Consider the following 20,741-nt stretch of genomic DNA (forward strand, 5'->3'; position numbering starts at 1 on the left):
GAGAGAGCTCTGATTGGCCGGCGAGGGTCAGGTGATCGGCCCTGCTCCAATCCAGTGTGGCCAGGCGTGCTGTCACGTGGTCCAGGCAGGGCTGCGCAGGCCTGCTCTTGGAGGGGGGAGGGGCCAAGTAAGGGATGTTGACGTCACCGCAAAGGGGTGCGGGTCGCCTGCGTGCTCCTTTCTCAGCTTACACTTCCCGTAGAATTGATCTCTGTCTGCGTGTGTTGACTGTCCTTCCTGGGCAGTGCAGTTTGAAGTCCGACGGCCTTCTCTGCTTGCTTTCTGCGTCGGTCGTGTGTGCGGGTCTTTGCGCACAAACCCACGCGAGGACCCCAGCGTGGGGTTGGGACAGACCCCCTCACCCGTGCATGTGTTGGTTCCAGGCTTCCACCCTAACCCGTCTTCTGGCCTGTCTTCCTGGGTGTACAGCCTGTGCATGGTTTGATGCTCCGCTGTTGCCGGCTTGCAATTCACAGTAATTTTTCAGAAAAGTCTGCATTAACATTTTGCATCAAGTCCCGCACATTATTAGCGGGTTCTCCTCTCCTTGCCTCCCCTTGAGATCTTCTTTCCACCCGGACCATCCTAGTCTGCTTGGGCTGCCATAACACAATACTATAGGCTCACACAACAGTAACTGAGTTTCTCATAGTTACCGAGGTCAGAAGTCCAAGATCAAGGTGCTGGCAAAGTCCGTTTCTGGGGAGCCCCCTCTTCCTGGCTTGTAGAGGGCCACTTTCCACTTTGTCCTCACACGGCCTCTTACTTTCAAGCGCCCTGTGGACAGACAAAATGCTCTGTGTGGTCTTTTCCTCTTGTAAGGAAACCAGCCCTAACTGATTAGGGCCCCACCCTTACAACCTTATTTAACCTTAATTACTTCCCCAAAGGCCGGTCTGGAAATGCAGTCACCCTGGGGATTAAGGCTTCAACATAGGAATTTGGAGAGGACACGATCCACTCCAGTCCCTAACACCAGCCTTCTAGGTGCCTGGCCCCTGGGCTTGCATCTCCTGCACAGACTCACGCCTGCCCCTTTAGATCGACCAGGTGGCACTGTCCCGTGGAGTTGACCTCTGGTTTTCGCTCTCGGTCATGGTTCATCTTGCCTTGGCTGCTTCACCCGGGGCAGCACCCTGTTCAATCCAGTCTACCCCTTTGTCTGACCCAGCCCTCCGGGGCAAAGAGCACTCACGCCCTTCAGGGACGTTGGGACTGTCTGACTGGTGTTTTTCACACCTGCCAAACTCGTAATCTTCGGGCTTGTTAGGACCCACCCTTGCCCTGCATGCTGTTTCTGCCCACCTCTCACTGCTCCCATGACTGGCCTCCGAGTTCCCTCCTGTGTGTCTTACCTCACCCCATTAGAGCTCCCACCAAACCCTGTTGTAGAGGTCGCTTTTAGGCAACAGGCTTGAGCAGTGGAAACTTAAACAAGGCAAAGGCGCACAGTGACCACGGAGATGAATGCAAACAGGTGTATTAAGCCATAGGCCCTAACCGGTCAATGCTGTGGATGACCAGACACAGTTACCAAAAAAGGGCAAATTCCATACATCCCCGTACTCCCTCCCTCCACCCTATAACTGTGGCCGGTCCCCACCACCGGTGGCCGTCTCCGCTTTGCTGTCCTGCCTCCTGTTCCCTTGCAGCGAATTCAGTAAACTTTTATCTCTTTAGTTCTGCCTTGGGTGAATTCTTCCCTCACCTGCTCGACTGGTCCCCACCCAGTCAGGACACCCCACACGGTGGCCAGTTTTGTGCCTGTTGGGCCACTGGTCTCTTCACCACGATAGCGACTCCTATCACCATCATCACCCTGATGCACGGGGTTGGCGCAGAGTGGGCCCGAGAAATGATAAGGTGCTCTTTGAAGGTGGGGCTTGGTCCGGTCACCTTTGATCCCCTTCTGATCGGATCCAGTTGTGCCGAGAGGACCACCCACAGGGACAGAAAGGGAACCGGCCACTTCTAGGCCAAATGGGAGAAGAATCTATTGGGTTCTTAATTATTTGGCTTTAAAAAATTAGAGCTGCCTTGGGGAGCCTGGGTGGCTCAGTTGGTTAAGTGTCTGACTCATGATTTTGGCTCAGGTCATGATCTCAGGGTCATGGGAGGGAATGCCATGCCAGACTCCAAGTTTAGTGGGGAGTCTGCTTGAGATTATCTCTTTCTCTCCCTCTGCCCTGCCCGCTCTCCTCCCGCACCGGCTCTCTCTCTCTCAATAAATTTTAAAAGGACAATAACAGCAAAACGAGAGTGCCAAAGACCCCAGACAATCTCATGGCCCTTGGTCCTTTTTGCTTTTCATTCATGCATGTGTTTAAGAAATATACTCCTTAAACTTTTTCTTAAGTTACAGAAGCTCTATCAATGTACCAAACATCAAACAAATGGCTGTCATTTAGCATCTGCAACACGAAATTTGGTACGAAAAACCAGAATCTCTAACTCCGTCAAGCTCAGCTCCCTTTGCCCACGGTTCTGCTCAGTGGCAGCAAGATCCTAATACTGCCAACTTAGCATTGGGCACTTTCCATTTACACTTAAATCTCATAGTCTTGGAGAAAGTTTGGCTTCTATTTTTGACCTTAGCTCAAGGCAGAAAATTCACGTCACTTTGAAACCTAGTGCAGTTGAGACAAGGAAACTAAACGGACCCCATGAAAAATTGCTTTTTTGGGCTCCTTTTCCTGCTTCTGTTCTAGCTCGCCCTACCTTCCCGCCTCCTGCATGCATTATAGAACAGATAATGTGTGTCCTCCTCGTAGAGGTCAAGGGTTTAATGATTTCTTTAGAGTCTTTTCATACAACAGGTAACATCTAAGGAGTGACTGGGCATTTTCCAAGACCACTGACTCGTCGAGAACCCTAGCTCCAGGACCTAAGTGACTTACAGGGGACCCGTATATACCCGTCCTTGCTCCTGGATGCCTGAGAAGATGCGTGCACCAGGCCACAATCCTCAGTAGAAAGCCCAGGCCCCAAGCCAAGCGGAGAGTCACGCTTACTTCCTTTCTGAGCCTCCCAGATGCTCTGTCTCTGTCTGCAGTTCTTCATGTCTTCAAAAAACTCTGCTCTCACTTCCTCTCAGCTCACATTTGATTTCTATCCTATGTGAAGCCAAGGACCTTCTTGGCTCGTCCTGTGGGACACCCGCTAAAGGAGAGCACATTAATCAGCTGTTTATTTATGCATTTTCATAAACACACAGATTTATGTGTACACTTTTTTTTCTGTTCTTTTTGCCGTTTCGAGCCACCTTGCCTGGGCTCAGATCCCCCCTTTGCTATTTACTACATGTGCAACCTTGGGAAAGTCACTCAGTCTCTGTGACTCAGTGTTCTCATCTGCAGAATGGGAATAACAATAGCGATGAAGTCAGAGAGTTGTGAAATTTACACTGAGGGAGAGGCTAGCCCACGATGCATGGTACGGGGTTAATCGTGACCATGGCACCGTGTGTGCCAAAGGCTGACCTCATGCTTTCACTCTCTTGCAGGGTATTTTATTTTATGGGAGCATTATAGTCTCCCGTCGATGGGCCAAGGCTGTTTCTAGTTTGGGTTATTACTAATAACGCTGCAACAAACACATTTATTTATTTTTTATTTTTTAAAAAGATTTTATTTATTTATTTGACAGAGATCACAAGCAGGCAGAGAGGCAGGCAGAGAGAGAGGAAGGGAAGCAAGCTCCCTGTTGAGCAGAGAGCCCCACATGGGGCTCGATCCCAGGACCCTGAGATCATGACCCGAGCCAAAGGCAGAGGCTTTAACCCACTGAGCCGCCCGGGCGCCCCCAAACACATTTATTTTTAAAATTTACAGCCCAATCGCCTCCTCCAGAGGTTACACCAGGGATTACACACCTGCGAACACTGACTCTATCCCTGTGCCCTGGTCACCGCCGGTTTCCATCAGGTGAGAAGATGGTGATTCCTTCCCGTTTTACTCGGATTCCCTCTGGTTACTGTGTATAGAAACTCCTGTGTATTCTGGCCACAGATTTTCCCCTTGCTTTAGAGGTTTACGTATTTTCCCCCCACTGTCTCTTGTCTTTTTTCTCTTTTGATACTCTTTTTTTTTTTTTTTAAGATTTTATGTATTTATTTGACAGAGAGAGAAAGTGCGAAGGTACAAGCAGGGGGAGGGGTGGAGGGAGAGGGACAAGCAGGCTTCCTGCTGAGCAGAGAGCCCAATGCAGGGCTTGATTCCAGGCCTGTGGGATCATGACCTGGGCGGAAGACAGATGGTTAACCGACTGAGCCACCCAAGTGTCTCTCTCTTTTGATACTTTTTTTTTTTTAAGATTCCATTTATTTGACAGAGAGAGACGCAGCGAGAGAGGGAACAAAAGCAGGGGTGGGTGGGAAAGGGAGAAGCAGTCTTCCTGCCGAGCAGGCAGCCAGATGTGGGGCTCGATCCCAGGACCCCAGGATCACGACCCGAGCCAAAGGCAGGCGGTCAACGACTGAGCCACCCAGGTACCCCTCTTTTTTTTAAATTTCTTTTCAGTGTAACAGTATTCATTGTTTTTGCACCACACCCAGTGCTCCATGCAATACGTGCCCTCCCAATTACCCACCACCTGGTTCCCCCAACCTCCCACCCCCCGCCCCCAGGTACTCCTCTTTTGATACTCTTTAACCCAGAATCATTTTAGGCTTACAGAGAATTTGCGAAGGTCCAACAGGGAATTCCCATGTATGTCACACCCAGGTTTCTCTATTAACACCTTAGTGTGAATTAGTATCGGACAACTGTCACAATTAATTAGCCAGTATTTACATATTATTATTAACTAGAGTCTAACCTTTTTCAGATTTCCTTCCTTTCTAAGCCATATCCTTTTGTCCCAGAATCCATCCAGGATGCCACATTACCTTTAGTCCCTTTGCCTTCTTATGCTCCTCTTTTTTTCTTTTTAAAAGATTTACTTATTTATCTTAGAGAGAGAGAAATAGAGTGGGAGAGAGAGAAGGAGGAGGAGCAGAGGGAGGGAGAGAACCTCAAGCACGATCCCTGGGTGGCTCAGTCAGTTAAGGGTCTGACTCTTGATTTCGGCTCAGGCCCTGAACTCAGGGTTGAGGGATTGACCCCTGCATCAGGCTCTGCGCTCAGTGTGGAGCTGCTTGAGTTTTCCCCCTCCCTCTCCCTCTGCTCCTCCTGTGTGTGTGTGTGTTTAATGACCTTGGCAGTTTTAAGGGCAACTGGTTAGCATTTTGTAGACTGTCTCTCAATTAGGACCTGTTCGTTTCGTCCTGATTAGGTAGCATCCGGGCGCGTTGTGGGGAAGACCACAGAGGTAAAGCGCCATGTTTGTCGTATCGCTTATCGTCATTGATGTCGACCTCATTGAGGCAGTATTTGACAGGTTTTTCACTGTCAAGTTACTCCTTTATTCCTGTTTCCTGTGTATTAGCTATGTCTATAGTGTCCTCTTTTTTTTTTTTTTTCTTTTTTAAAATGGTGTCTTTTCATATGGAAGATTTACCTGTTTGGTCTCTTCAGAGCTAGAAGGACCTTCACCAAGGCATAGCATGAGTGACACCAGCAGATCTGATATAGCGAGTGCCTTTAGAGCATCCGGCCCCACACTAAGAATTTCCTTACTTGCCTCATGGACCCCTGAGGACAACCTGTAATGTTGGTTGCCTTATTGTCTCCATTTTGTAGAGAGAAAGTGGAGCCCACTGGCCATTAGCCACACCAGAGCCAGCAAGTGGCAAAATCGGGATTCCTCACTGGGTCTGTCCGATAACGGACATACTGTTTTTTATGTTTTTAAGTTTATTTATTTTTCATAATCTCTGCAGCCAACCTGGGGCTCGAACTCAGGAACCTGAGATGAAGAGTTGCGTGCTCTTCGACTGAGCCAGACAGGTGCCCGTGGACAGAACTGCTTAAATGTAGAAACCAAGTTCCAGAGAGAAGGCGCTTATCTGCGTCCACTCAGCAAATTGGTGGCTTGTCCCAGGCCCTCCCCACGGTCACCTCTGAGCCCCTTGAGTCAGCAGCTAATCCGCAGCCAGGAGCCTGCCCTGTCTCACCCCTAGCCCAGCCGCCCACTCCCCAGCCAACTCTAGGGCGTGTCCTTTGGCCGCTGTGGCTTTGAGCACCCCCAGGGGAAGGGACCCAGACTTCCCAGCAAATAAACACCGCCCACAGATTTCCAAATATACGGAGCTAAGTGTTCCTTCCCTGCTCAGCCGGGCCTAGCCCCAACTCCAAACATCCCGCCTGGCTTCCGCCACTGCCCAGGGTCAGGTTCTGGGTCTTGAATCCTGCTCAGAACAGCGCGTGCCCTCTGCTGGGTGGACACCTGCCCGTGGGGGGTCTTGGCCACCATCAACAGCAGGCTTAGTTCACAGCCACTTTCGGCTCGCGTGCCTCGTCCACACTTCACGTTTCACAGAATGATCGGGAACAAAGTCTTCCCAGTCCTCCTGGACACAGGTGTCTTTGTTATCAGAGCACCTTGGGGGTCCCCTTCCAGGGCTGTCTCCAGCACCCCATACCCCCAGGGGAGGGAATTGGGCTGCAGGGCTGGGCAGGTGTGTTAGCAGCTCTCGCCGCCACTAACAGAGAGGGTTGCTTTGCCAAAGCTCTTGATTGTGGAGACTTTTGAACATAAAACCAGGCCGTCCTCACCCCGTTGCCTCAGTTCCTGGCTGATCTTGCTTCGTCTGCATTCCCATGCACATCCCTCTCCTTTAAAGCAAATCCCAGAGGGCGCATCATTTTACCCACAGAAGGCAAGAATCATCTCAAGGATGAGGAGTTTCTCATTAATATAATAGTATAATTTCCACTCCCCTCCCCCACCCAAGAGGAATAGTTCTATAGTACCATCAAATGTTTGGTCAACCCTCAAAGTGCCAGTCACTTCCTAAAGAATTTCCTTCAACAGGGCGCTTGGGTGGCTCAGTCAGTTAGGCATCAGCCTTCTGCTCAGGTCATGATCTCGGGGTCCTGGGATTGAGTCCCACATTGGGCTCCCTGCTCAGTGGGGAATCTGCTTCTCCCTCTTCCTCTGCCTGCCACTCCTCCTGCTTGTGCTCTCTCTCTCTCTCTCTCAAATAAATTAATTAATTTAAAAAAATGAATTTCCTTAAAAAAAAAAAAAAAGCCTGAGTTAGTATCCAAATAAGGCTAATACACTGTGATTGGCTCATGTGTTAGGTTTCTTTTAGTCTAGAGTGTCCATTCGTCTCTCTTATTTTCTTTGTAACTTATGTGTTGAAAAACAGGTTGGCGGTCTATCCTGTAGGGATCACCCAAGCCTGAATTTGGCTGATCACAGCCCTGTGGTGTAATGTAACATGTTTCTCTGTCCCCGTGGGATCTTGTAGATTGGGAGTTGGATCTAGAAGTTCCACAAGATGCAGGCTCGACTTTTTTTTTTTCCAAGATTGTTTCATAGGTGGTACTGTTTCTTAAATCAGGAGACGTATACAGTCTGATTGCCTCCCCTTTTGTGTTGCGGTCATATTGCTTTATTTGTAAAACTCTTATTTTGGAAAAATTTCAAAGCTGTGGAAAGTTGCAAGGATGGTTGGTATACCTTCACCTTGATTTACCAATCTTTGTCACACTGATTTTGTCATTCACACATGTATATTCCTATATACACATTATTTGAGAACGGGCTGTAAGCGTTGTGCCCCTTCACTCCAAAATGCTTTTGCTTGTGTCTCCTGAGAGCTCTCTTTCATCACCATCTAAGAGAAAAACCGTTTATCTTTATATTCACAATACTCCTGACACCAAACATGTGGTTTTCCCTCACATTAAACAAGGTGGGGCATCTGGGTGGCTCAGTCGGTTAAGCATCTGCCTTCAGCTTAGGTCATGGTCCTGGGGTCCTGGGATTGAGCCCTGCACTTAGGCTCCTTGCTCAGAGAGGAGTCTGCCTCTCCCTCTGTCTCCCCCTTCATGCGCTCTCTCTCTCTCAAATAAATAAGTCTTTAAAAAAATAACAATTCTCCAACTCTTTAGATACCAACTAGATGCCCTACAACTTGGTTCTCACACTAGCCACTTGGATTTAGTACAGACTCTACAGGCTAAGGGCTCGGTCCCACAAGATTGTTCCCACTTTAGAAGCCAGTGATAGGTCACAGGTATAGGATAAGTCACACCTGCTTCTGACCAACTGGCTATACATCAGGGGTTCAAGTTCAACAGTTCACTAGAAAGGCTCATAGAACTCAGGCAATCCTTGTTTGCCGGTTTATTATAGAAGATAATGATAAAGGATACAGATGAACAGCCAAATGGAAGAGAAGCATGGGGCAAAGGATATGGAAAGGATGTGGGGCTTCCAGGCTCTCTCCAGGAGAACCACCCCTCCCACTGCTTGGATGTGTTCACCAACCAGGAAGCTCCTGAATCCCATTGTTTAGAATGTTTGTGGAGGTTCCATTACATAGGATGTTTGATTAAATCATTGGCCATTGGTGATTGAACTCGATCTCCAGTCCTCTCCTCTCCCAGGGGTCCAGAGGTGGGACTGAAACTTACAACCCCTCCAGTCCCAGGGCTGCCTCCAGCTTCCAGATGTCTCCTCATTAGCACAAACTTGGGTTGTGGTTAAAAGGGGGCTTATTATGAGTAGCAAAAGATGATCTACCCACCCACCCAGAGAAGTGGGATCCAGAGAAGACCCGCACTGACGACCCTGAGGCTGGGTAGAGTGGCGGGCTCCCTTTTCTCCCATCCTTGCCAACACTTGTTATTTCTTGTCTTTTTGCTAATGGCCATTCTAACGGGTGTGAGGTAACATGTCATTGTGGTTTTGACTTGCATTTCCCTGAAGATGGGTGATGTCCAGTGGCTTTCCCTGTACCTGTTGGTCATCTGTGTGTCTTCTTTGGGAAAATGCTGATTCAGATTCTTTGCCCATTTTTTAATCATATTGTATTTTTGCTATTGAGCTGTGTGAGTTCTGTATGCATTTTGGTGGTAAGGGGTTACGTATATTTTCTTCCATTCCATTTTCATTTTGTTGATGGTTTCCTTTCTGAGCAGAAGCTTTTTGTTGACATAGTCCCACTTGTTGATTTTTGCTTTTGGTGTCAAATCCATGGAGCAGCTACTATGCATCAGTTATTGGGGATATAGCAGATCCCAAAGCAGATCAAGTTCTTGACTCATGAAGTTGATATTCTGGTCACAGAGAGAATAAGAATAAGAACATATGTTGGCCAGAATAAGCGGATAAGGTGGAGAGAGGAAGGATGGGAGAGCTGTTTTAGGTAGAAAAGTCAGGGAATTCCTCTGTGATGAGACAATTAATGAGCAGAGATTGAAGAGGAGTGAGGCAGGTTTTGCAGGAAAACATTGCCAGTGGAGTCAATAGTAAGTGCAAAGGCCCTGAGGTGGGAGAGTGTGTCAATATGCTTAAGGAACATCCAGGAAGTCATTGTGATTGAGCTGAGGGGCAAGGTCATGGGAGAGGGGATGGCTTCCTGATTTGATGTGCACGAACAGGAAGCCATTCCCAAGTTTTGAGAAAAGTGCTCAGATCTGACTTTAGCTTTAGAGGCTTAACCCTTGACAAATGTGGAAAGTAGATGGCAGGGGGCCAAGTTGGAATGGGACCACCAAATAGGAAACCATGAACATGGTCCTAATGAGAGGAGATGGTGGCTCAGGCCAGGGCTGTGGTACTTAAAAGCAAGGGCGAGTTCTCAGAGTTTGGATGAATGTGGAAGATGAGGCCAACAAGATTAGCGGGTGGAAGTGGCATCAGAGAGTGGGGGATTCGCTGTAACCGTTAATATTCGCTATAATGGTGAATTTCATGTGTAATTGGGCCCATGGGAGGCCCAGACACTCGATTAAACATTATTCAGCCTGTGTCTGTGAGGACATTTCTGGATGAGATTAACATTTGAACTGGTCGACTGAGTGAAGCAGAGAGCTCTCCCCAGTGCGGCCAGGCCTCTTCCAACCCGCTGAAGGTATGAAAAGAACAAAACGCAGAGTGAGGCCGAATTCTCTCTCTGCCCAGCTGTCTTTGAGCTGGAACATCAGTCTCCTCCAGCCTTTGCACTTAGATCCTGACTTGGATTGGGACTGTTACCTCTGTCCCTACAGTGAACCTATTTTTATAATAAATATGTATGCATGTGTGTCTCACACCGGTTCTGTTTCGCTGGAGGACCCTAACTGATGTGCTGACCGCTGAGTTTTCTGGTCCTGCCTGTGGAAAGCTTGGAGTTAGCAGGGTGGACCAGATGACTGGGAAGACTGTTTGGGACACGTTAAAGGGGACTGGGTGACCTTGGGCAATTGACTATTTCCTATAAGAGCTTTATATTTTAGTTGGAGAATCCGTCTTGTCCCACGTGATTCCAGGGAAGACAACTCAGACCTGACCAGTCAGAGCTTTGCATTACCTGTCAGCAGTGACTGGTTCCGAGATGAGCGTATGGACAGAGATAAGCATTCTTTCCCTGCGTGCTCCTAGATACTAGGGGCTGGGAGATCCGCAGATCCATGAGGAGACCACGAAGAGAGAATGAATCTGAGAGAGAGATGGAGAGAGGGAGAGGGCGATAACGCAGGTCCTAGGCATGGCTTTGAGCCCCTGAGCAAGCCGTACCTGAAGCTAGTCTGTGTCTAAACTTTTTCGTTCTGTGTACCAATATATTCTTTTCTTCTTCAAGCTGGTTTAGGTTGACTTTCTTGTTAACTGAAACATAAAGAGGGGTACCTGGGAACCCATCCAATCCTTTCACTTGCCAGGTAAAAAAGGCACAGCCCAGAAAAGATGAAGGACTTCCCAGAGGTCACACAACTAGTGAGGAAATGGGTAACTGAGCCCCCTGAGCCAGCCAACCAAACCCCCTACTCCACGTCTCTGAAGATCCAGGATTCTTGGTTGGGAACAGGCTGCCGCAGCCCCCATCCCAGGAATGGAGTCTCCATTGTGGATGGAGTGACTCAGAAGTCGGACCAGGAGGACCGTCCTCTCTCAGGGACCCACTGGCTGCAGGGAGCCCACTAGGCAGGGTCCAGCTCACTTTACCTCCCCATGGAACATTTACACCAGTCCCCAGGGCCCTTCTGCTGTGGGAAGGTGAAGCGGCAGACATTGGAAAGGCTTTGAATTCTAGCCCTCCAAACATCCTGGTCTATGACATTGATCTAAGCACACTGTCCAGTCACGGTGTCTGGTGTCTGTGCGGTCCAGGAGGCAGCAACGGTGCGAGCAGAGGTGGAGAGGTGGGTTGCTCGTTTCTAGACCGAAGTAGGAGGAGGATGTGGAAAGATCGAGAGGGTGTCCAGCGCCAAGGGCAGAAGCAGGGGCCCAGACCTGTGGTCAGCCTCCCTGGCGCCCGTCCTCACCAACCCATCCACCCCCAGCTGTCAGGATCGCAGCCGGCCCTGGGAAGGGGAGGGCCAAGCACCCCGCCCTCGGGGAGCTCCTAGCTGGGGTGGTGCGACCCGGCAGAGGAAAGAAGACAGAAGGTGGATCTGTGCCAAGGCATGTGATGGGGGCCTGGGTGTGGAGGACAGAGCGCCCGGCCTGGGTCATCTCACTGGGTGTGACCCACCCAAGCCCGCCTCCCCACCTGCCTCAGAACTCCCATTTGTAAAATGGGAACAGTCTACCTGCCCTCTGCCCAGAGAGTCTCCACCATCCTCTGGGCTGGAGGGGTCGCAGGGAATCTTTAAGCTACCCCTTTTCCTCGGCTACTGAAAACCCTGTGATGGCTCCCCAGGTGAAGTGGTGTCCTGGTCCTTTGCGCCTTGTCCCTCGTGGACCTGTCCTCGCCTCCCCCCACTCCCATCTGTCCCCCAGGAAGACGGAGATGTACCTGGATCTCCCAACACTCCCTCTGAGCCATATCCCCGTGCCCTTCCCTCTGGAAGGGTGGGGAGGCACCCTTGCCCTGTTCTCCACTGTTCGAGAAGTCTTCTCTGCTGCCCACTCTCCAAGAGCCCGTCTCTGGGCACACCTGCTCCCCCGGCCAGCCAGCTCCTGGAATACGGGTTCATTTCCATGGCTGTGGCCGTGGTGGATTCCAGGGGCTGTGCCCGTCATCCCGCCTGAAGTCTTCCCCAGAGCAAGGCTGAGTATTGGCTGAGCTGACAGCTTGTGTCTGGAGCTCCGACAAGGGAGATGGGGCCTCGTGGGGGTGGGGCAGGAAGGTTCGGTGACGACCACAGTGCAGGGTGCGGAGAGGCTTCCTCCCACGCCCGTTCCTGCCTTGGCACTAGAGGAGAGACTGCGTCCTGGGAGGCCCCGGGGCAGTTGTCTGGTCTGCGGCTGGGCCCACTTTCCTGGATCCTAATGCCCGTGGCCCTGCCAAGGCCCAGCCAGGCCAAGGTGAGGTGAGGACACACCGGGCTGTGAGCGCCAGGTTCTCATTGAATGGGCACTTCTGTGCGCTGGCCCCGGGCTCAGTGCGTGTGCGCTTTGGCCTATCTCATCCCCAGGATGCCTCTAGTCTGATGCTATTATTAGTGCCCCCATTGGCCAGAGGTGGCCGCTGAGGCTCAGAGAAGGGACCCACCCTGGGTCACATCAGGTGAACCTTCTGGAACTGGCTGCTAGGAACCGAGGACCCAAGGCTCTAAATGCTTTGCGTGCGTTCACTTGGGGAATACAGCAACCAGTGAGAAGGGGTCGGTTTTGTATTTATTGAACAGATGAGGAGACCGAGGCGGAAAGAGGGGTTAGCGTCTCGCCCAAGTTCACCCAGCTAGTAAGAGGCAGAGCCAGGGCTTTAACTCAGGCGTTTGGCTACAGAGCTTTTATAGACTTTGCTCTCCTGCCTGATGACGCAGGTGGGGAGGAGGGGGCGGGGATGCTGTTCCTTTTCAGAACACAGCACATCCCGATTTGCAAAGCTTTTGTGCCCTTGGCGCTTGGTGTGCCCTTTGGCTCAGGGAGACGCAGAGATCAAGATTTTACAGAGGAGGCTAATCACTGGCCCAAAATCACTCCCCAAGTTAGTTGCAGGGTAGGGGCTGGGGCCCCAGGTTTGGCACTCAGGCTCGGCCTCCAGCCCTTCTGACTATCTGGGCACTCTGAGTTTGCAGTCCCCGCCCCCCATCCCTGAGGGAAGGGGCTTTGTGTGCACGGGGTGGGCAGAGAGTTCTGGCCTGCTGTGGGACCTCAGTGTCCTTGTCTGTAAAATGAACGGCCTGGATCTGTTGGGCTCCGTGTGTCCTTCCAGCTGAACTCACTGTCCTTGCTCTGAGAGGTGCTTGGGGACGCGGTGTTCCCCGCTTGCCTTGTTGCCTTCCGCGTGATGGCAACCAAGTGGCCCCATTTCCCCTGCAGGATATTTCCCCCCACCTGCTGGCCTCCTCCCATCCGGCGGCTGGAAGCTGCAGGAAGCTGGGGGAAGAGGCCCAGCCACGCCCAGAGTGTCCCGCGGGCTCAGGAATCGGGGCCTCCTGCTTGATCTGCCTTGTGAGCTCCCACCCCATTCTGCATCGAAACAGAGCTGGGGGTCATCGGTCTGTCTGCCTGTCCGTCTCCCTCCCAAGCAGAACTGTGAGCCTGAGCACCAAGGTCCTGTGGAAAGACCTTGAGAAACAGCGAGCTCTCTGATTCTGGAAACGCACAGAGGGGCAAAGGATGGGTTGAAGGGTCCCAGGCCCCTCCAGCTCCTGGATCTGAGCGTCCACGGCATGGGAGAGGCCTGGAAGGCTCTGCCCTGTGGGCAGCAGGACCGGAACCCCGGGGGGCACGAAGCCTGCTCTGCTCTGTGTGACCTTTGGGCACAGGCGGGCCGAGGGCGGAGCCCTTCGAGAGCCGGGTGCTGGCCGCGTCCTCTCTCCACACAGGTCACCCCGGCCACGCACGTCGGGAAGGCCTCGCAAGGCGTCACCATCTCCCACTCAGACCTGTGATGCAGGCAAAGTCCGCGGAGGTCGGCTGGCTCGTTGGCTCGGGAGCTGGCCCGCCCGGAAGCAGCCTCACACCCCTCCCTCTCACCTTGGTTGAGCGGGGTGTGGCCCAGCTCGCTGCGGTGCCCTCTCCTGTCAACCCACCCCACCCCCGAAAGCTGACGAGGCAAGCATATCCTCTCTCCTTGACAGAAACTGAGGCCCCCAGGGGCATGAGTGTGTGAGAGGCAGTCGCAGAGCCGGGCCTGAGCCCAGTGGCCTGCCCACCCCAGGAGAGTGAAGTCTTCACCTGCAGACAAAACCAAGACGGGCAAGGCCCAAGCAGGGCACAGCTAGGGAGACAGGGAGGTGGGGAGGGGGACCGTCGGCCACAAGTATGTCCAGAGCCTGAGTCAGGGACATCTGTCCTGTCATAGACCATTCACATGGTTTGCACCTCCCAGATGCGCCGCGTTCTCTCTGGGCCTCCCCAGCTGCTCCCTCCACCTGGAACACTTACTCCCTCCCTCCCTCGGCCTGGCTAACTCTACCCCTTAGCGGCAGAGGACTCAGGACTTCAACAACTGTTCGCTGAGCACCTTCAAGGAGACAGACACTGTCCAAGGTGAGCGGTTCACGGTGAGCAAAGAGAATCGTCCCGCCTTCTAGAAGTTTCCCGTCCCCAAGGAACCACACAGAGCTGACATGAAATAGTTGGGATGGGGCGCCTGGGTGTCTCAGTGGGTTAAAGCCTCTGCCTTCAGCTCAGGTCATGATCCCAGAGTCCTAGGATCCAGCCCCCACGTTGGGCTCTCTGCTCAGCGGGGAGCCTGCTTCCCTTCCTCTCTCTCTCTCTGCCTGCCTCTCTTCCTACTTGTGATCTCTGTCTGTCAAATGAATAAATAAAATCTTTAAAAAAATAAAAAAGAAATATTTGGCACAGACTTGCGGCTGTCGCAAGCAGCCCCCAAATCAGAGGTTTCACCCAGCGAAGCCCTATTTTGAGGTCCTAGCACGGTCGAGACGGGCGACGGGGGGCGACACAGGGCCTTCTGTACCACCGTCATCTCCTGACTTCAGAGCGCCCTTGGGTCCTCTGCACCAGGCAGGCCTGTGAGCGAAGAGGGAAGCTTCGAGGGCTGGGCGGGGAGGCTTAGCTGCTCGTTCTGGAGGGGCATGCGTGCCATGGGTGTTCATGCTCCACCGGCCAGAGCTTGGCCACAAAGCCACACCAGAGTGCAAGCAAGTCTGGGAAATATCACCTAGCCGGCACATCGGGTTTGAACACCCGGCCAGTCTCTGCCCGGCAGAATCACACAAACGGTGTCTTAATTGCTTACGGCTCCTGTAACTATGTCCCAAATTCTGGGGCTTAAAGCAATCGGAATGTATTGTCTCGTGGGGCTGGAGGCCAGACGTCTGAGACTGAGGTCCTGGAGGCTCCAGGGGACCATCCTTCCTGACTGTGCTGGCGGCCACTGGTCGCTGCGGGCAACCCTAGCCTTCCTAGGTTTGTGGTCACTTCACCGCACTCCACGCCGCCCCCCGCCTTCACATGACCTCGTCCTCTGTGTCTTTTCCTTTGTGCGTCTCTCCAAGGAAGCTTCTTGTTGGAGTTAGACCCCTCCCACCCCAAGAATCCAAGATGACCTCCTCATCCCAAGATCCTTAATTTTTTAAAGATTTTATTTACTTATTTGAGGCAGAGAGAGCAGGGGTCAGAGGGAGAGGGAGAGGGAGAAGCAGGCTTCTCGCTGAGCAGGAAGCCCAATGTGAGACTCACTCCCAGGACCCCGGGATCATGACCTGAACCCAACCAAGGCAGATGCTTAACCGGCCGGGCCACCCAGGCGCCCCATTCCTTCATTGAATTGTATTTGTAAAGATCTTTTTTCCATAGCAAGCAAAATTCACAGGTTCTGGGGATTAGAATACGGACGGATCTATTTGGGGGCCACTTTTGGGGCAGGATCATGTGGACTCCTTCCCATGGCAGCTGCCTTCCAAGAGGCCAGAAACAGAAGCAGCAAAGCCTCTTAAGGCCTGAGCTCAGAATTCCCAGATGATTATTTCTACCGCATTCAGTTAGTCGGAGCAGGACAGGGCCCACCAGATTCAAGGGGAGGGAAAAATAGAATTCCTCCCCGGATGGGAGGCATGCCTCACTCAACAACTTATTGAGTACCTAGTACGGGCCAGGCTCAGAGCCAGGCACTGGGGTCCTAGTGGTGAGCAGGCCAGGCCCCCACAGAACCTTCCGTTTTATGGATGACAGAAGTTCATAACTGGACAAGCCAGTCACAGAGCATGACAAATAGAGCAGCAAGGATTCGGGCTAGAAAAATCCCTGGGGACACAGAGGCCAGGATGAACCTAGAGGGCAGAGATCTGGAGAGTGACAAGGATACCTCCCCATTTCTGGGCCTCAGTTTCCTCCTCTGGATGAGGGTTTGCCATAGCCATGGACTCAAGCTATTCTTCCTGGAGTCCTGGGGCTGCCCAGAGGCGCCCAACAGGCCACCGCAGAGGGCAGCAGAGCAGCGGGCTTCTAAAGTCTGTGACTCGTTGGTCTGGAAGCTTCTGATCAGCCCCCAGAGTCCAGCTTCCAAGCCAGGCACCCCAGTCTCTGATCCCAGCGGCTGTCTAGATCAAGATTTCCCCAGGAGCCCTCTTGTTCCTCAGTGGCCCTGCCGGGGTTCTGGACTCTGTGGAAAGAGGGGACCTCCCTTTCTGTCTGGTTGGACCCTCTTCCCACCATCCCAGGACAGACCTCGCCCCGGGACACTGCTCACCTTTGACCTTGGGTCTGCTTCAGCCAAGGGACCCCACAAGAAGCGCCAGTGTCTCTCCAAGAGCTCAGACTCTTTGGGGTAAGACCCTCCCTCCGGTGTAGCCTTGGATGAGCCCCTCGCTCTTTCTGGGCCTCGGAGGGAGTCCAGCCTCATGACGGTGGGCACAAAGGCAAAGCACGCTCCCCGAAGCTGGCGGGAGGGGCGGCAAGTCCTCTGGGGAGTGAGGTCAAGAGAAGTGGCAGGAAAGACCCAGCCTCCTGGGGACCCATGGGGGACCCACCCCTGGTGCCCCTGGTCCACCATTCTGGCAAATTCTGAGCCAAGTCCTTCCCTCATCAGGCAAATTAATCACTAGGCACGTACTTTATTTCAGCTTAGCAATCTTTATTCCTGGGTTCAGCCCCAAGTTGGGAACAGGGTGTGGGCGGGGCCAGGGGTGCCAAGACCAAGAATTCCTTCCTCGCTCTGGGCATCAATTTCCATTTCTGTTGCACAAGGAGGGAAGGCATCCCCCGCTTCCTCCATTGGGACACTGTGAGGGTACAAGTGACCACATGCAGGCCTGGGCCTTTCAGCCACACAGCTCCAGTACTGAGAAGTGCCCTGACTCAGTCCTTGCCCCTGGAGGGCTCGCTGTCAGGGAGGGAGCCCCGTTTTGCCCACCACCAGCTGCTGGCAGGAGGGGCGTGGGGAGTGTGGGGGGACAGGCAATGCCCAAGAGCCTCTCAGCCATGGGTCTGGCTTCACTGAGCTCTGTTCTGGAAGTTCATGACTGGGCTTGTGTGGGCGAGGGGTGTCAACACGCCTACTTCTAGGCAGATAAGGCCCTCATACCTGTCACTGTCCAGGGATGCCCCCTTGCCCAGAGGGCAGAGTCCATCAGGAAACAGAGCTGAGCCCCCTTCTTCGCAGCCCTTTTGGGGTCTTCCTTGCAGACTGGACTTGGAGTGGAGGGCCAGGGCCGAAGGGCAATCACAGGACCCTCGGGTGAGCTGATGGCGGAGGCCTTGGCGCACCGTGGAAGGAAGGCAGGAGCGGTCCACACAGAGGGGTCCAGAGGGCCGCGAAGTGGTGGGTCAGCAGTCGCAGCCATGCCGTCTGGGTGCCCGGGGGGCCGGCACCGCTTCCGACACCCTTAGCTGGCGGTGCCCTGAGGGGGCTGTGGGGAGGCTTGCCGGCTCAGGGTCACACCAGGGAAGCTGGAGACAAAGCTCTTCCATCTTCTCCTCACCTGCTGGAAGACAGAGGAGAGGGAAGATCAGGGCCCCGGTCCCATGGCTGTGCGGTGGGCTTCAGTGTTGTTCCACCTACGGCCACGAGGTGGTGGTAGACCGCAGAGACAGGAGCACAGCTGGGGGGGGGGGGCACCTCTTGCAGAATAAGGAGGGAGGCCCAGGATCCCGCAGCTCCCACCAAGGGGCTCAGGATGCCCCCTTTCCTGGGACAGAGGAACACAAGATATAACCCTGGGTAAGTTTTATTGGCCGATCTCCTTGCCTCCAGCGAAATCCACCCAAGTGACCCACTCCCAGATCCATCATTTTAGAACAGCTCTGACCCTATCACCAGCCGGCTCTAAAACCTTCCGTAACTCCCCAGTGCCTAGGGGATAAATCCCAAACGCCTTCAGGGCCCTCTGAAATGTGGTGACTGGGGACTTTCCAGCCTCATCTCCAGACCGTTCTGCTGTCTTCTCGGTCCTCGGTCCCCTATGTTTCTACTTCTGAGCCTTTGCTGCCCTGGGTCCCTCCCTGTGAAGTCCCCACCGTTCCCCTGCAGTGCTCCTCCGTCCGCCAACCCTCAGCCAGACCTGCTGATACTGCTTCTGCCACTGCTGCCTTTTTCCTTGCTGGGCCTGGATCAGCCGCTCCGTGTCCTCCGGGCCCCCTGGCAGCCACTCCGGACCGGGCGTGTCCAGCCTTTCTGGGCCTTCGATGGAGGGCCTGGACTTCTCATGCCCCTGAGTGAGGCTCAGTGCCCGGCGCAGTCGGCTCTCTCGAGGCTTCCCCCAGGGCTCTTGGAGCTTGCCATAGGTGGGCCGTGGTCCTCGCAAGGACTGGCTGCGTGGGCCCGACCCCATGGTTCTGGAGGCTTCGAGCACCGGACGGCTGGAGGCCCCTTGGCTAGCCAGTGGCTTCTGAGATGGCCTGGAGTCTCTACCCATGTGATGGGAACTTATTTGGGGGCAAAGGTTGGTACTGCTGAGGTGGCCATCATAAACCAAAGGGCAGGCCACAGGGTACACGCATCCCTGAGTCAGCACCCCTAATGCCTCTCTCTACCCGTGGGAAAGTCGGCCAAGAAAGACAAAGACCTGGTGAGCAGACCCGGGGACGAGGCCAAACAGAAACGGTCCAAAGGTATGGTTCCAGGCACGCTCCATGACCTGGTCTTGTGCGACAAAGCGACTATGACACATGCTCTAAGTTCTCAACTCTAAGCTTAGAGCCACAGCTGTTGTGTCTGAGAGAAGATTCGAGGTCGCCTGGCCCGGGGCAGCCCTTCAGGATCTCCTCAGTAAAAGGACTTATTAACCTGGTTTCAAAGCACAGAGCTCGAGTCCATCGATGCCGGTAACACTGAGAGCAGAGATGTCCCTCCTGCCGGCGGGGACACATGAACACGGGGACACGGCGGGGACACCTGAACAGATCTCACCAAGGGGGCACCCCGAAAAAGAAAACGTTATTAAATTAAAAAAGGAAGTAGGAAAAGGGACAGTTCTGGTCTAGAAGAGTCAAACTCAGAGACAGAATGTGGCGCGGATTCAGCCAGGGGCTGGTTGTTTCACGGTTGTAGGGCTTCAGACCGGCAAGAAGAAAACGTTCCAGAGATTGGGGGAACGACACCATGAACACAGGTAACGCTACTGAATTATACAGAAAAATGGCTACATGGTAAAATGTACGTTTCTGGATATTTTACTGCGGCTGGACGTTACTCATTTGCGGAGACGAATCCCTTCCCCTTCTCACTTGGTCTTGTCAGCTGCAAAATGGGTCGCTGTGAAAATCCGACGCAATCGTGGCTGTGGACGAGCTAGACCACCAGCAGCCGCTCTTTCAGCCTCATGACAGCCCTGTGAGGGGGGCGCTCTCATGCCCATTTTGTAGATCGGGGAACAGAGGCTCCGAGACGACGAACCTGTGGGAAGCACGCCCAGTAAGGGGCTGAGCTGGGACTCGCTCCTTGGTCAGAACTCATGCTGCGCCCATCCTGGTGCCCCCCCACCCCCCGCTCCGGTGTTGGTGGCCGAGGTAGGACCCAGAGCTGGGGGTCCTCCTCTGTGTTTGGGCTGCTGCCCAGGGCCCCCGTCTGGGGTCAGGGAAGCGCTAGCTGCAGCTCTGGGCTCATCCCTGACCTCTCCCCAGGGCCGGCCTGGCTCTCTTTCCTCTGTCTCTCGGGGTTGCTAGGCCTTCCTGGGGTGAAGGGTCTTGTCATGTCCTCCAGGCTCATCTCCCAGCCAGAGGAGCTCAGGCAGGGCCACGGGGAAGAGGAGCATGGAGAAGGGCCCTCTTTTTTTTTTTTTTTAATTTTTTTTTAAGATTTTATTTATTTGACAGAGATCACAAGTAGGCAGAGAGGCAGGCAGAGAGAAGGGGAAGCAGGCTCCCTGCTGAACAGAGAGCCTGATGTGGGGCTCGATCCCAGGATCCTGGGATCATGACCTGAGCTGAAGGCGGAGACTTTAACCCACTGAGCCACCCAGGCGCCCCAAGAAGGGCCCTCTTTACTCCAACCCTGACCAACTCTCTAATGTCTAACCCAGAGGCCAGCCCTGGTCCTGGATGAAAGGCAGCAAAGCCATTGTTTAAGGATCAGGACCCTCACCCCCCACACGGTGGGCTCAGACAACCCCTCCCCCCACCCCCCCCCCCACTCTCACTGAAGCCTGGTCCAGGAAGACTTCGCTGACTCAGACTTCTGGGACGCGCTGGGGTGAATCACACTCACTCTCGTGTCAAGCAGGCGGCTGCTCCATATCCTCCCGCCAAGTGTGTCATCTTACAACTTCCCAGACCCATGGGCAAGATGTGTGCTCCCGGGGCGCCTGGGTGGCTCAGTGGGTTAAGCCGCTGCCTTCGGCTCAGGTCAT

The 20,741-nt window shown here is 53.5% G+C and overlaps 2 protein-coding genes across 3 annotated transcripts in view; one reads left to right on the top strand and one right to left on the bottom strand.

The window, feature by feature from the left end:
• Positions 1-17,008: 17,008 nt before the first annotated feature.
• Positions 17,009-18,798, bottom strand: C8H11orf86 (chromosome 8 C11orf86 homolog). Of its 2 annotated transcripts, none has more exons than XM_046016255.1 (2): positions 18,456-18,798; positions 17,009-17,879 (listed from the first exon to the last, which is right to left on the bottom strand). In XM_046016255.1, the coding sequence occupies exons 1-2, from the start codon at positions 18,723-18,725 to the stop codon at positions 17,781-17,783; spliced, it is 369 nt and encodes a 122-aa protein (XP_045872211.1). In that variant the 5' UTR covers positions 18,726-18,798; the 3' UTR covers positions 17,009-17,780. The 2 variants fall into 2 exon arrangements, with proteins under 2 accessions (XP_045872211.1, XP_045872212.1); XM_046016256.1 differs by having other exon boundaries at positions 17,009-17,876; positions 18,456-18,796.
• Positions 18,799-19,487: 689 nt separating this feature from the next.
• The window catches only part of PC (pyruvate carboxylase), a 108,976-nt gene continuing 107,722 nt past the window's right edge, over positions 19,488-20,741 (top strand). The window contains exon 1 of the mRNA XM_046015067.1: positions 19,488-19,505. Coding sequence (XP_045871023.1) covers positions 19,496-19,505 — 10 coding nt within the window. The 5' untranslated portion in view covers positions 19,488-19,495. The remainder of the gene's footprint in view (positions 19,506-20,741) is intronic.

Source organism: Meles meles, chromosome 8 (assembly GCF_922984935.1).
Source record: "Meles meles chromosome 8, mMelMel3.1 paternal haplotype, whole genome shotgun sequence".
NCBI classification, from domain to species: Eukaryota; Metazoa; Chordata; class Mammalia; order Carnivora; family Mustelidae; genus Meles; species Meles meles.

Coding starts and splice junctions, on each gene's coding strand:
- C8H11orf86 (XM_046016255.1), bottom strand. CDS start 18,725: ATGGGGTCGGGCCCACGCAGCCAGTCCTTGCGAGGACCACGGCCCACC. Junction 17,880..18,455: donor GGCAGAAGCAGTATCAGCAG/GTCTGGCTGAGG, acceptor TCTGTCTTCCAG/CAGGTGAGGAGAAGATGGAA.